At 43.1% G+C, this 16,248-nt stretch overlaps 1 protein-coding gene across 1 annotated transcript; it reads left to right on the top strand.

The window, feature by feature from the left end:
* Positions 1-1,395: 1,395 nt before the first annotated feature.
* LOC144684074 (colipase-like) lies at positions 1,396-4,654 on the top strand. Its single transcript, XM_078547790.1, has 2 exons — positions 1,396-1,476; positions 4,526-4,654. Exons 1-2 carry the CDS (start codon positions 1,396-1,398, stop codon positions 4,652-4,654), a joined length of 210 nt encoding a protein of 69 aa, XP_078403916.1.
* The last annotated feature ends 11,594 nt before the right edge of the window (positions 4,655-16,248 follow it).

Below are 16,248 nucleotides of genomic sequence, written 5' to 3'. Positions count from 1 at the left end.
AGATTCAATGTGAGTCATATAGCCTGAGCAGTTCTATACAATTTCCATCCTCTCAGTGCACTATGGCTGAAAGGCCTTAGACAGAACCTTTCCCCATTGCGTCTCTGAAGTGGCTGTCCCAAACTTTAGTGCATCCCTCAGCACGTTGTCCTTGAGCTTGGAACATGCCAGTCTGAAACGGTCGGTTTTAAAAATAGGGAAATAGTTTAGCCAAATTTGGAATTTGGAGTGCATTTTTTCTAATGTATGAACAGGACCAGTTATTCAACACCAACATCTCAGCAACACTTGTAAGGAAACTAATCCTGTTCAAACTGTGAATAGGGGGTAAAGGTACAAGTATGAATTGTAATTCAGCTTTGTTGTAAAGATGATAAATTTAAAGTAGTCAAGTTTCTTAGGATGATTTTTGGCATTTATTAGAAGATAAACATTTTGGTGAGTGGTTGTGTTGAAGTGGGGGAGGGAGAGAGAGTGCTCACCCAAATAAGCTTTTCCGTTAAACTGTATGGTTCTTTGAATGGGTGAGGGTTAAGGTTACACATTCCAATGCCAATTTGATGGTTATCTGCAGATGTTAAATAATGTTGGACATTGCTCCGTGGCCACAGATGGCTTTTCATTGTCTTGAGCCTGGACAGTGATTATCAGCAGGTTGTTTGTCGATGGAGACCCTCATAATTGACCTGATCCTGTCCTCTCCTGATATTCCTGCATGCACACTTTCGAGCAAATACTATTGGATAGCAATTGTTGATGGGATCCCTGGCTGATTAGTTTTCTAATTTTCTGGGCCATAGGACACTGTGGTGAATTGTAACCACACTTATGCTTGATTATAGAAAGCAAAGTAGAGAAAGAGACCATTTTCCATCATCAGGCATACCTCCATTCTGTTCAACATGCCCAACACAGTGCACTTAAACGTTTAACCCATTGAGTGACTTAAAATTGTGATTTGATTAAAAAAACCCCTGCAGCTACATTATACGTGGCCAGGAGTAATTCATCAGACTTGTTTGTCAATTTGTTTGCTTTTCTATGTCTAAAAGTGTTAAGGTTAAAATAAGATATGATCAGGGCTGATAACACCAACTAATGTAGTCTGAAAGGTAAACATAGTAAGTGAGCAAAATTTGACAGAACATCTGTTTGAAATAAGAGAAAGTATAAAAAAATAGGAAAGGAGAACAGTCATCACTGATTAACAGCTTACACACAGTACACCTGTTGAAGACCCAGACCAGTAATCGCAATGAATTATATTTTGCAATAATTGCAGTGGTTAGAAAGGTCAAATTTAATGATTAACTTTCACATTTGACTTATTGAATGGCTATAAAAGGAAGAATTGGAATTCCCTCATTACCTTAGCTACTGTCCAGCATGTGCAACATGAAGGTAATACTGGTCTACCTAGCGTGCTGCATTGCAGTTGGAATAGCAGCTCCAGAGAGAGGATTGTTCCTGAATCTGGTAAGGTCATGTGGAAACATCTGGAAAACAACTTTGTATACAAGACAATGCAATATCAGTGAACAATGGTGAAGTTACTGTGAAAGAGGTTACACACAGTTTAATTGACTTATTACCATGCTTTTGGGGGTGAATTTCCTTCACTTGTCCATCTTAACTTCAGTGGAAATCCTAGAAAAGTGGTGTCATTTTCTTGAGGTTCCCATGGCTTTTCCACTCAAGTTACGGAAGATGAGTGGGTGCACACTCAGTTAAATTCACTGAAGTGTTTAAAGGAACCATTTATTGTCATACAATGGTGTTTTCTCATTATTAAATAAATCAAAGTGACAGAAATGAAGCCATTCTGTGCTTTGGCCAAAAATATGTTTAATGAAAAGCCCAAGTATAACACACCTGTTTAGTAAAATATCTCAAAAGGAAGCTGGATGATTGATTCTTCTATAGAAATGCTTAACATTTATGTGCTCTGTAAAAATGTATAATAGTTTTAAAAGAACCTTCGCTTGCAAATTTTCCATATAATCCATGTTGCTAATGCCTCTCCATTTTCTTTGTTGTGGTTTCAAAGTACGAGAGGTGTATGACTGAAGTAACCTGGCGGATACATTTCTAGAAATTACATTTCCTCATCGCACAATTAGTTTTGCTGTTTGATTTTAACAAGTATAATATGTGTCTTATTTTTAAAAAGCGTGATGGAGATCTTTGCGTTGGAAGCTTTCAATGCAAGAGTCGGTGCTGCCAGCGAGAAACTGGACTGAGTCTTGCAAGATGTGCTGATAAAGGTGCTGAAGGAAGCGCATGCTCAAATCATGTAAGTGCTCAATTTTAAAGTTATCTTCAGTAATAAAAATATTAATTATTTTATCAGCCAGTATCAAGGGGATCTAAACATAAATGGAAAAGTCATTCCTTTCTATCATTCTGTTACTGAGACCTCTTTGCTGTTTATTATTCCTGCAGAACTATATTTACCTACATCACAACAATCACTATATTCCAAATGTCATTCATTCTGCAAAGAGGTGTTTGAACATAAGACAGATATAAATATGAATATATGTTCATATGTAAAACACACTTTTTTTATATTGTTCTTACTCTATCAGTTCCTTCCAACTTCATCATTTAAAAAAAACAAAGGTTTGTATTTATGCAGTACCTTTCATGACCTCGGGATGTCCCAAAGTACTTTACAGGCAATTAAGTACTTTTGAGGGATGCAATGTTTGCAATGCAGCCCCCTAATTGCACGTTGCAAATCTCACCAACATCAACATGATAGGAGCAGATAATCTGTTTTGGTGATTGAAGGATAAATATTGCCACAACACCAGAGAGAACTGATGGGAACACCACCACCTGGAAGTTTCCCTCCAAGTCACGCGCCATCCTGACTTGGAAATATCCAGCTGTTGCTTCACTGTCGCTGGGCCAAAATCCTGGAACTCCCTCCTTAACAGCACTGTGGGTGTACCTACACCACATGGACTGCAGCAGTTTAAGAAGGCAGCTCACCACCACCTTCTCAAGGTCAAATAGGGATGGGCAATAAATGCTGTCCCAGCCAGTGAAGTCCACATCCCGTGAATGAATAAAAAAAAACTTGCCTGCTTTTCTTTTAACAGTGCCACAGGATTGTTTATGAGAGAGCAGACAGGGCCTCATTTTAACATCTTCACTGAAAGATTGCATCTCTTACAGTGTAGCACTCCTTTAGTCATGTTGTTGGAATGTCAGCCTCAATTTTCTCCTCAAGTCTCTGGAGTGGGACTTGAACCACAACATTCCAACTCAGAGGTTTGACTATTACCATGGAGTCATGGCGAACACTTTAAAAGCAATATCTTATGTTGTGTAGCTTCTTCCTTCCCCTTCCCATGCATAGTGGCACACGAGGCAGGCAAAGTATGCGCATACATCTGTTTCCACAGCTATTTTTTCCTGGAACAGGTTGCCAGTCTGTTGCCAGAGGCTTTAGCTTGAGGGGTGCCACTCCACATCAAGCCTGACTGACCAGGAGACTCTCCTAGTCTTGCCACCTGCCAGAGGCACATTGGAAGGATTTGCAGGTTGATAATCAACCTGTTTGGCCACGTTATGAATATACCTTCTGTGGTCCTCAAGTCCTTGAGGGGGACGTGAACCCAGAGCTTGGAGCTCAGAGGCAGGGATGCTACCCACTGCACCCCATATATAGCTGAAAATTATTTTAAAGCATCTTTGTAAAGGAGATTACTTTTTTCAATGCAGCATAGCTTGCAGTGTATATGTTGACCTGGTGTATAAGATGACCCCATATCTTCAGCTGTGCAAACCATGTTTTGCATATACTCAGTTTATAAATGACTCCCCTTTTCAGCCACAACATGCTTTACTTGCATTAATAGTCAGCCTCAATTTTTCACTCCATAACTAGATGTTTTACTGGTATCTTATAACTGGGTGCAAAGGATCAATCAGGTAATAGGAGCTGTGTTGTAAAGATGCACGGGAGTTTAAGACAATGCCTACACAGAGCAGACCCTGCATGGTGAACTACAAAGATGACGACCGCCCACACCCACATCGGTGGTTCACTTTTATGCTTAGCGTATACGCTGACCCCACTTTGGAGGGATTTTTCAGGGTTCAAGGGTTTATTTAAATGCCAATGTCTATGGAATATGAGCCTAATATTTTGCCAATAGTGAACCATTTACTTTACATCCTCATTCTGCAGTTGGGTTTGATAGCCTATTCCAAAGACCTTTCTACAGTTGTCATTAATCCTACTCTGTGACTTGGCAATTGGGGGAGGAGGGGATGAAGGATATGATTAAGTTTACTGTCAATCTTGGCCTCATTTAAACAAATCAAACTATTATTATGGTATTACACTGACTGTAATGATGAATACAATTTGATTTATGGCTACACAACCTTGGCATCTAGCAATCCCTGATTCACTTTAAAAGAAAGTAAATGCATTCAATCCTAAGGACACTGATCTACTCAGCCTATTTATGAAATTGAGGAAATATTAAAACTGTGTCTTTTCTTTCAGCTCCTGTATAATGTTTATTACAAATGTCCCTGTCAAGCTGGTCTGAAGTGTAACGGCGATAAATCCATCATTGGTTCAATAACAAACACTAACTTTGGTGTCTGCAAGGATCCAAGCACAGCACCTTAAGTTATCAAGCCAAATGAAGTGCAGTGAAGTCAATCTGCTCTCTTCACCGATACATTTTACTTCAATGAATACAAACTTGTAATAGACATACCTAAATATTGATCATGTAGCTGTAATCAAAACACTGATGTGAAGACAAGTAAGTTTGCAGATATCTGTCCTGACCTACCAGCTGAGTTGCTGCATGCAATCATGTTCCATTTATGAAAGAAATACAATTTTTAATATTCAGTTCAAAGATACTAATTGTTTTAAGTATTCATTTCATCATGACATGCTATTTTTCTCAGAAAATCTTGTATGTCTTAAAATGGCAATTAATATCTAAGCACATCGAATCTTTGTTTATGAAATATGACACAATATTGCACAAGGTAAAGGACACTAGAACTGCAAATTTACTTCTTTAATATGTAACTTTCAACTATAATGAAATTATAATATTGTTAAAGCAAATTATTCCATTTTAATTCCTTCTTTGGATGAATTTTATGTCCTGCTCTGGAAAGTATAATAAAAAAAAATTGTCAGACTATCCGAATATCTATAACATGAATTGCGTATTCAATTCACTTCTTCATTGTTGTTTGCTTCACTGAGAATTGGTTCAAAAGTATGAAGTGTTATACTTGATGATGATTTACAGAATGTTCATCAAATATCTGCAAATTCAATTTGACCTCTTTGTGAGCCAGTTAATATTGAAGCTTTTGGAATAGTTCCCATAAATGTAAGTTGCAGAGATCAGTGGCAACAGCCAGGACTTGAACTTCATTAGAGGAATATGTGGAGACATAGAAACAACTGATTTTCTCTCAGTATAACATCAGTTTCCTGATAACGTGTGTCTCCAGGCATTTGACAGGAGATGCAGATCAAAACATGCAGGCCCCTAGTTAGGCTCTGGGTCTGAAACACACTGAGCGAGGTTGTCAGCAGAATAGCAAACAAGTTTTCAGGAAACTTCTCAGCACTCCTCTTTACCTACTTCTTTTATTGGTCATCACTTGAGAATACGAAAGATAATGGCCCACCAATTCACAGAGGGGAGTGAAACACCACAGCATACATCACATTGAACGTAAGGCACTCATGTACTCTTAAGTTAAAGTGCATGTTTAACACTGTAAAGGTTGCAGTCAGTACTTCTCCATGTAAAATTAATATTAAAAATAATGTCTTTGTGGGTCCATATAGCACAGAAGGAAGCCCTTTGGTACTTTGTTTGTGTGCTAGTTCTTTCAAAAAGCTATCCATTTAGTCTGCTCTTTGTCCATAGGCCTGGAAGATTTTCTTTTCAAGTATAAATTCAATTCCTGTTTGAAATTTACAATTGCACCTGCTTCCATCACCCTTTCAGGCAATGCATTCCAGATGTAACTTGCTGCATAAATAAAATACTTCCTGCCTCCCGCTCTTCCCCATCTTTTCCCCCACACCCACCACCCCACCGCAATCCTCACCTGCCAGCTCTTTTGCCAATTATCTTAAATTTGTGTTCTCTGGTTGCATAACTACAGTAGAAACAAGTTATTGCTACTCTGTCAAAACCCCTAATTTAAATTACATAAAACAATAGGAAAGGATCTTTTAGAGTTATGCACTAAGGTAAATGTTAAGAGGTGTTTAAGAAGTTATGAAGACCTCACTGATTAACCAGCACACCACCACCAACATGAACACTCCCAACTCTGGCCCTGCACTTGTACTTGAGGCACTGATTGGTTTCCTTAAAGAGGTTCGTTGTCCCTCATCTTCTTCCTAGAGCCTGGTCTGCTGCAGGTTTTTGTTTCAAAATGTGCAAGACGTTTTCAACATCAATATTTTAAAAAATTCATTCACAGGATGTGGGCTTTGCTGGCTGGGCCAGCATTGACTGCCCATCCCTAGTTGCCCCTGAGAAGGTGGTGGTGAGCTTCCTTCTTGAACTGCTGCAGTCCATGTGGTACAGGTACTCCCACAGTGCAGTTAAGGAGGGAGTTCCAGGATATTGACCTAGCAACAGTGAAGGAACGGCGACATATTTCCAAGTCAAGATGGTGAGTGACTTGGAGGGAAATTTCCAGGTGGTGGTGTTGCCATCTATCTGCTGCCCTTGTCCTTCTCGGTGGTATAGTCGTGGGTTTGGAAGGTGCTGTCGAAGGAGCCTTGGTGAATTCCTGCAGTGCATCTTGTAGATGGTACACACTGCTGCTACTGTGTGTCGGTGGTGGAGGGAGTGAATGTTTGTGGATGGGGTGCCAATCAAGCGGGCTGCTTTGCCTTGGATGGTGTCAAGCTTCTAGAGTGTTGTGGGAGCTGCACTCATCCAGGCAAGTGGGGAGTATTCCATCACACTCCTGACTTGTGCCTTGTAGATGGTAGACAGGCTTTGGGGAGTGAGGAGGTGAGTTACTCATCACATGATTCCTAGCCTCTGACCTGCCCTTGTAGCCACAGAGTTTATATGGCTAGTCCAGTTCAGTTTCTGGTCAATAATAGCCCCCAGTATGTTGATAGTGGGGGATTCAGCGATGGTAATGCCATTGAACATTTAGGGGTGATGGTTGGATTCTCCCTTGTTGGAGATGGTCATTGCCTGACACTTGTGTGGCGCGAATGTTACTTGCCACTTGTCAGTTCAAGCCTGGGTATTATTCAGATCTTGCTGCATTTAGACATGGACTGCTTCAGTAACTGGGGAGTCGTGAATGGTGCTGGACATTGTGCAACCATCGGCGAACATCTCCACTTCTGACCTCATGGTGGAAAGAAGGCCAATGATGAAGCAGCTGAAGATGATTGGGCTGAAGACCCTACTCTGAGGAACTCCTGCAGTGATATCCTGGAGCTGAGATGACTGACCTCCAACAAGCACAACCATCTTCCTTTGTGCTAGATACGACTCCAACCAATGGAAAGTTTTCCTCCTGATTCCAATTGACTCCAGTTTTGCTAGGGCTCCTTGCTATCACACTCTGTCAAATGCTGCTTTGATGTCAAGAGCAGACACTCTCACCTCACCTCGGGAGTTCAGCTCTTTTGTCCATGTTTGAACCAAGGCTGTAATGAGGAATGGAGCTGAAAGGCCCTGGCGTCAGTGGGCAGGTTATTGCTAAGCAAGTGCCACTTGATAGCACTGTTGATGACCCCTTCCATTACTTTACTGATGATCGAGTTTTGATTGATGGGGCGGTAACTGGCCAGGTGGACTTGTCCTGCTTTTTGTGTACAGGACATACCAAGGCAATTTTCCACATAGCCGGGTAGATACCAGTGTTGTAGCTATAGTGGACCAGCTTGGCTAGGGCTGCGGCAAGGTCTGCAGCACAAGACTTCAGCACTATTGCCGGAATATTGTCAGGGCCCATAGCCTTTGCAGTATGCAGTGCTATCAGCCGTTTCTTGATATCACATAGAGTGAATCAAATTGGCTGAAGACTGGCATCTGTGATGCTGGGGACCTGCAGAGGAAGCCGAGATGGGTTATCCACTCAGAATTTCTGGCTGAAGGTTGTTGCGAATGCTTCAGCCTTATGTTTTGCACTGATGTGCTGGGCTCCTCCATCATTGAGGATGGGGATATTTGTGGAGCCTCCTCCTCCCGAGAGTTGTTTAATTGTCCACCACCATTCATGACTGGATGTGGCAGGACTGCAGAGCTTAGATTTGATCCATTGGCTGTGGGATCGCTTAGCCCTGTCTATCACCAGCTGCTTATGCTTGTTGGCACGCAAGTAGTTCTGTGTTATAGCTTCACCAGATTGACACCTCATTTTTACGTATGCCTGGTGCTGGTCCTGGCTTGTCGTCCTGCACTCTTCATTGAATTAGAGTTAATCACCTGGCTTGATGGTAATGGTAAAGTGAGGGATATGCCGGGCCATGAGGTTACAGATTGTGTTCGAGTACAATTCTGCTGCTGCTGGTGGCCCACAGCACCTCATGTATGCCCAGTCTTGAATTGCTAGATCTGTTCAAAATCTATTCTATTTAGCACGGTGCTAGTGCCACACAACATGATGGAGGGTGTCCTCAATGTGAAAGCGGGACTCCGTCTCCACAATGACTGTGCAGTGGTCACTTCTACCGATACTGTCATGGACAGATGCATCTGAGGCAGGAAGGTTGGCGAGGATGAGGTCAAGTATGTTTTTCTCTCATGTTGGTTCCCTCACCACCTGCCACAGACCCAGTTTAGCAGCTATGTCCTTTAGGACTTGGCCAACTCAGTCAGTAGTGGTGCTACCGAGCCACTCTTGGTGATGGACATTAAAGTCCCCCTCCCAGAGTACATTCTGCGCCCTTGCCACCGTCAGGGTTCCTCCAAGTGGTGTTCAACATGGAGGAGCACTGATTCATCACTGTGACTTTGTTACAACTGAGGGCTTGCTTGCCATTTCCGAGGGCATTTAAGAGTCAACCACATTGCTGTGGTTCTGGAGTCACGTATAGGCTAGACCAGGTAAGGACGGCAGATTTCCTTCCCTAAAGCACATTAGTGAACCAGATGGGTTTTTACAACAATAGACAATGGTTCCATGGTCACGGTGGGAGGAGCACCGGAGCGGTGAGTATAAATCTAGCTTACCTCGGGGATTCGCGGCCTTGTCTCCAGGGAGCAGACTCAGAGGGAGGAGCACCGGAGTCGTGAGTATAAATCTAGCTTACCTTGGGGATTCGTGGCCTTGTCTCGAGGGAGCAGACTCAGAGGGAGGAGCACCGAAGCAGTGACCTCGGGGCACAGAATAACTGAAGCCAAAACTGAAAAAGTGACATCCCAGGAAAGCTGTGACCTGATTGGTTGGTAGGAAATCTGCAACAAATTTGAAAAAAAAAACACTGCAAAGCTAATTAATAAATTAATTAACTAAGTGGAGATCGCTGGGCAGGTGATGTGCTGTAGCTGTATGATGTGGGAGCTGGCAGATCCCATTGCAAGCCGCAGTGACCACATCTGCAGCAAGTGTTGGTTGCTGAAGGAACTCTGGCTCAGAATTGATGAGCTGGAGTCCGAGCTCCGGACACTGCGCCACATCCGGGAGGGGGAGAGTTACCTGGATGCTTTGTTTCAGGAGGCGGTCACACCCAGTAGATTAAGCACCTCAAATTCGGTCAGTGGTCAGGGTCAGCAGGGTGTGACTGCAAATGAGGCAGGTAGAGGGATCCTGTGTTCCGGAACAGAGGAGCCTCAGCTGTTGGCCTTTTCCAACAGGTACGAGTTATTTGCCCCCCGTGTGGATGAGGAAGAGGGCTGTAGGGAGGATGAGCCAGCTGACCACGGCACCGTGGCACAGGAGGCCATTCAAGAGGGGGGAGCAAAAAGACAGGTGGTAGTTGTAGGGGATTCTATAATTAGGGGAATTGATAGCATCCTTTGTAAGCAGGATCAAGAGTCCCGCATGGTATGTTGCTTGCCCGGTGTCAGGGTGAGGGACATCTCTGACCGGCTTGAAAGGATATTGGAGAGGGAGGGGGAGGATCCAGTTGTTGTGGTCCACGTCGGGACAAATAACATAGATAAGACTAGGAAAGAGGACCTGTTTGGGGATAATCAGGAACTAGGAACTAAAGAACAGGTCCTCAAGGGTTATAATCTCCGGATTACTACCCGAGCCACGTGCAAATTGGCATAGGGATGCGAGAATAAGGGAAGTAAACATGTGGCTAAAGGAGTGGTGCGGGAAAGAGCGATTCCATTTCGTGGGGCACTGGCATCAGTATTGGAACAGGAGGGATCTGTACCATTGGGACGGTCTCTATCTGAACCGATCTGGGACCAATGTTCTAGCGAAAAGGGTAAATAGGGTGGTCAACAGGACTTTAAACTAGAAAGTGGGGGGAAGGGAAGGGTAAAACTCCAAGAAGTATGACTAATGGGAAACAAAGCAGCAGGTTAGCATGTGGTGGGGTGGATTCAACTTTATGGAAAATTATGAAAAAACTGAAAAGAAAGGAGAGCCCAGGAGAGGCTATTAAAGTCTCCAGAACACAAAGTAGGACAGAGTGTTTGGAAAGGGCTAGGTATCTAACTTCAAGCACATCGGATAAAGGGATGACAATGAGAAGGGGGACGGGAAATACAGGACTGAAGGTGTTGTATTTGAATGCATGCAGTATACGAAATAAGCTAAATGAGCTTGTGGCGCAGGTTGAAATTGGCAGGTATGATGTGGTGGGCATCATGGAGACATGGCTGCAAGGGGGTCAGGACTGGGAGCTAAATATCCAAGGATATACATCCTATCGAAAAGATAGGCAGGTTGGCAGATGGGGTGGAGTTGCTTTGTTAGTAAGAAATGAAATGAAATCGATAGCAAGGAACGATGTAGGGTCAGATGATGTAGAATCTGTGTGGGTAGAGTTGAGGAACCGCAAAGGTAACAAAACCATAATGGGAGTTATGTACAGGTCTCCGAACAGTAGTCAAGATGTGGGGCACAAGATACACCAGGAGATAGAAAAGGTGTGTGAGAAAGGCAAGGTTACAGTGATCATGGGGGATTTCAATATGCTGGTAGACTGGGAAAATCAGGTTGGTGGTGGATCCCAAGAAAAGGAATTTGTGGAATGTCTATGAGATGGCTTTTTGGAGTAGCTTGTGGTGGAGCCCACTAGGGAACAGGCAATTCTAGATTTAGTGATATGTAATGAGGCAGATTTGATAATGGAGCTTAAGGTGAAGGAACCCTTAGGAGGAAGTGACCATAAAATGATAGAATTTACCCTGCAATTTGAGAGGAAAAAGCTGGAATCAGATGTAACGTTATTACGGTTGAATAAAGGCAACTACAGAGGCATGAGGGGGGAGCTGGCCAGAATTGACTGGGAGATGAGCCTAGCAGGAAAGACAGTGGAACAGCAATGGCAGGAATTTCTGGGACTAATTTGGGAGACACAGCAAAAATTCATCCCTAGGAAGAAGAAGCATACTAAAGGGAAGACGAGGCAACCATGGCTGATAATGGAACAGGGACAGCATAAAAGCTAAAGAGAAAGCATACAATGCGGCGAAGAGCAGTGGGAAACCAGGGGATTGGGAAATCTACAAAGATCAACAGAGGACAACTAAAAAAGAAATAAGGAGGGAGAAGATTAAATATGAGGGTAAACTAGCCAGTAATATAAAAGAAGATTGCAAGAGTTTTTTTAGATATATAAAGGGTAAGAGAGAGGCAAAAGTGGACATTGGGCCGCTGGAAAAAGATGCTGGAGAAGTAGTAGTGGGGAACAAAGAAATGGCGGAGGAACTGAATAGGTACTTTGCGTCAGTCTTCACGGTGGAAGACACGAGTAACATCCCCAAAGTTCAAGAGAGTCGGGGGGGCAGAGGTGAGTATGGTGGCCATTACCAAGGAGAAGGTGCTAGGAAAACTGAAAGGTCTGAAGGTGGATAAATCACCTGGACCAGATGGATTACACCCCAGAGTTCTGAAGGAGATAGCTGAAGAGATAGTGGAGACGTAAGTGGTGATCTTTCAGGAATCACTGGAGTCAGGGAGGGTCCCAGAGGACTGGAAAATCGCTAATGTAACCCCCCTGTTTAAGAAGGGAGTGAGGCAAAAGACGGGAAATTACAGGCTGATTAGCCTGACCTCGGTTGTTGGTAAGATTTTAGAGTCCATTATTAAGGATGAGATTTCAGAATACTTGGAAGTGCATGGTAAAATAGGGCAAAGTCAGCATGGTTTCATCAAGGGGAGGTCATGCCTGACAAATCTGTTAGAATTCTTTGAGGAGGTAACGAGTAGGTTAGAGAAAGGAGAGCCAATGGATGTTATCTACTTGGACTTCCAGAAGGCCTTTGACAAGGTGCAGCACAGGAGGCTGCTCAGTAAGATAAGAGCCCATGGTGTTAGAGGCAAGGTACTAGCATGGATAGAAGATTGGCTGTCTGGCAGGAGGCAGAGAGTGGGGATAAGAGGGTCCTTCTCAGGATGGCGGCCGGTGACTAGTGGAGTTCCGCAGGGGTCAGTGTTGGGACCACAACTTTTCACTTTATACATTAATGATCTAGATGAAGGAACTGAGGGCGTTCTGGTTAAGTTTGCAGATGATACAAAGATAGGTGGAGGGACAGGTAGTATTGAGGAGGCGGGGAGGCTGCAGAAGAATTTGGACAGGTCAGGAGAATCGCAAAGAAGTGGCAGATGGAAAATAAGGTGGGGAAGTGTGAGGTCATGCACATTGGTGGGAAGAATAGAGGCATAGACTATTTTCTAAATAGGGAGAGAATTCAGAAATCTGGAGTGCAAAGGGATTTGGGAGTCCTAGTCCAGGATTCTCTTAAGGTTAACTTGCAGGTTGAGTTGGAAGTTAGGAAGGCAAATGCAATGTTGGCATTTATTTCGAGAGGACTAGAATATAAAAGCAGGGATGTGCTGCTGAGGCTTTATAAAGCTCTGGTCAGACCACATTTAGAATATTGTGAGCAATTTTGGGCCCCGTATCTCAGGAAGGATGTGCTGGGCCTGGAGAGGGTCCAGAGGAGGTTCACGAAGAACAATCCCAGGAATGAAAGGCTTAATATATGAGGAACGTTTGAGGACTCTGGGTCTATAATCGATGGAGTTTAGAAGGATGAGGGGGGATCTGATTGAAACTTACAGAATACTGAAAGGCCTGGCTAGAGTGGACGTGGGGAAGATGTTTCCATTAGTAGGAGAGACTAGGACCCGAGGGCACAGCCTCAGAGTAAAGGGAAGACCTTTTAGAACAGAGATGAGGAGAAACTTCTTTAGCCAGAGAGTGGTGAATCTATGGAATTCATTGCCACAGAAGGCTGTGGAGGCCAGGTCATTGAGTGTATTTAAGACAGAGATAGATAGGTTCTTGATTGATAATGGGATCAAAGGTTACGGGGAGAAGGCAGGAGAATGGGTTTGAGAAACTTATCAGCGATGATTGAATGGCGGAGCAGACTCGATGGGCTGAATGGCCTAATTTCTGCTCCTATGTCTTATGGTTACCATTAGACTTTTAATTCCAGATTTTTATTGAATTCAAATCCCATCAAATTGAACCCGGGTCCCCAGAGCCTTACCCTGGGTCTTTGGATTACTAGTACAGCGACAATACCACTACGCCATCGCCTCTGTGCAGAACAAGGTATCATTTTAATGGGATCCCAGCAAATATTTAGTGTGGGCTCTTAATTGGTGTGACCGAACTTTTAAGACTTTAAGTATATTTCATTCGCTTGGCTATGTTTTAATGTTTACATTAGTGTCCTTCAGCTGATGACCACCATTTTAAATCTGACACTGTCATCACATGCAAGGCAAGTAACTTCCATTTAAAATGTTTCTTAGTGCACTGATTTCCCTGAAATATATTTTGTGATAGTTAGTTCCTTAATAATATGAATGTGATCAAAATTGCCTGCCTTTGTTTGATGCTATGATTATGCAGCATACAGTAATATCCAAGATCTCTCTTCTCATTAAACCTCTTGGGATAGGAGACTGCCTGATGTAGCATGTTGAAATAATGCCATATCATCTCTGAACATTGGTCTGGAATTAAACCAGATGAATGAGATTACTATCTTATCCTTGATGTTATTAAGGATTCTAAATGAAATTAATTCTGAATTCATGGAGTTCTTCGAATTTATTTTGCATTAGACAGAATCCACTGCATTTATCTACACAATCCTATTTTAAGAACATTAATTGTTTGGAACGGAGCAGTTAATGCTGGTGAGCAGTATACATCTTTGAATAGATAAATTGCTGCTGTTGTACAATAGCACTGTTAAAGACATTCAGCTTTGGTCCTAATCTATATCAAACCTACGCTGCTCATCGTATAGTATATGCTCACAATGCAGTATTTCATACTGCCACCTGATTAATAGGTGGAAAATGTTCCAATCCCAGCTATGCTTGATGCACGATGAAGAAAAGGACTTGTATTTATACAGTGTCATTCATGATCTCAGGATGTCTCAAATCACTTTACCACCAACTAAGTACTTTTGAAGAGTAGCCACTGTTGTAACGTAAGACAAGGAAGCAACCTGTTGCGCACAGAAGGGTCCCATAATAACAATGAGAAAATGACCTAATCACCAGATAATTTGTTTTAGTGATGTTGGTTGAGGAATAAACATTGAAACCAGGAGAACTCTCATGCTGTTCTTTGAATGGTGCCAGGAGAAGGCAGACAGTACCTTGGTTTAGCATCTCATTTGAAAGATGGCAGCTCTGAAGGAGCAGCATTCCCTCGGTATTGCACTGAAAAGTCAGCCTAGATTAGATGCTTAAGTGTCTGGAGTAAGACACAAATACACAACTTCCTGACTCAGAGGCAGGAGTATGTGCTACCACTGAGTCAAGGCTGAGAACATTGACTACTGATGTTAGAACTTTCAACTTAAAGACAAATCTATTTTGGTACTCTTATGAATTAACAGTCAGCACTATGTTACTTAACAACATTATGTTATTCAAGAAGCTTGACACCATCTAGGACAAAGCAGCCCATTTGGTTGGCACCCCATCCACAAACATTCACTCCCTCCACCACCGATGCACCGTGGCAGCAGTGTGTACCATCTACAACATTCACAGTAGCAAATCACCAGGGCTCCTTAGGCAGCACCTTCCAAACCCATGACCACTACCATCTAGAAGCACAAGGTCAGCAGATAGATAGGAATGCCATCACCTGGAAGTTCCAATCGCCGTTCTTTTACTGTCGCTGGGTCAAAATCCTGCAACTCTCTCCCTATTAGTGTACCTACATCACCTGGACTGCAGTGGTTCAAGAAGGTAGTTCACCACCACCTTCTCAAGGGCAATAAGAGATGGGCAATAAATGCTGGCCTAGCCAGAGACACCAAATTCCATGAATTAGTAAAAAATATATAATTACAGAAAGCAATGATTTCAGAAAAAAAATACCTTAGCTTCTAGAAGTTAAATAAAAGGAAAAGAGTAAACGTAGACTAAACGTTCAATGCAATGTGACAAACAGAAGAACTAGTTGTTGTTCATTTAAGCTGCAGCTACAAAATACCAAATACAGCTTAAATGTAATGCTTAAATATAAGAAGGTATGGATGAGAAAAGCTTATTCATCTCATGACTGCTCACCTCCTATAAATTTTTTAAGTGAAACAATTTCCAATGTGCAGAGCAGCATGACAGAAATCTTTCACTCCAGTGGGACATAAGGCCTCCTAAAATCTTTAAGGGACGGAGGAAAGAAAACTTGCATTCATATTGCATTCTTCATAACTTTAAGATGTGTCAATGCACTTCTCAGCCAATGGAGACCGTGGGCGGGATTTTCCCTTCATCAGGCGGGCGTGGCGGGCGGGACTGTGAACTGGAGTGCCGCCCATGATTGGGGCCCGATCGAGATTTCACACTGGTGGGCCAATTAAGGCGGAGAAGGGCCGAGTGGGGGCAGGGGCCTGCTGGCTGCTGGGTCTAATGGTGACTCAGCGGCTGGTTTAAATGCGGCCCAGGCAGCCCCTGGGAAGCTGCCACGGAGGATGTTCCCTGTGCACTATGGACCCGAGTGCAGCTGGACATAGCAGGTGGGAGGGCAGGTCGGGTGGGCACTCAGTGCCCCGCTTCTCTGATGAATGCCTCGCGTCCTCCTGG

This window comes from Cetorhinus maximus, chromosome 8 (assembly GCF_964194155.1).
Source record: "Cetorhinus maximus chromosome 8, sCetMax3.hap1.1, whole genome shotgun sequence".
In the NCBI taxonomy this organism is placed as follows: domain Eukaryota; kingdom Metazoa; phylum Chordata; class Chondrichthyes; order Lamniformes; family Cetorhinidae; genus Cetorhinus; species Cetorhinus maximus.
This window is presented reverse-complemented; position numbering and strand designations above follow the sequence as displayed.

What these genes read in the sequence shown, in the direction of transcription:
- LOC144684074 (XM_078547790.1), top strand. Translation starts at nt 1,396, where the DNA reads ATGAAGGTAATACTGGTCTACCTAGCGTGCTGCATTGCAGTTGGAATA. An exon ending in GAGGATTGTTCCTGAATCTG is followed by an intron (nt 1,477 to 4,525) that starts GTAAGGTCATGT and finishes CTTTTCTTTCAG; the next exon opens with CTCCTGTATAATGTTTATTA.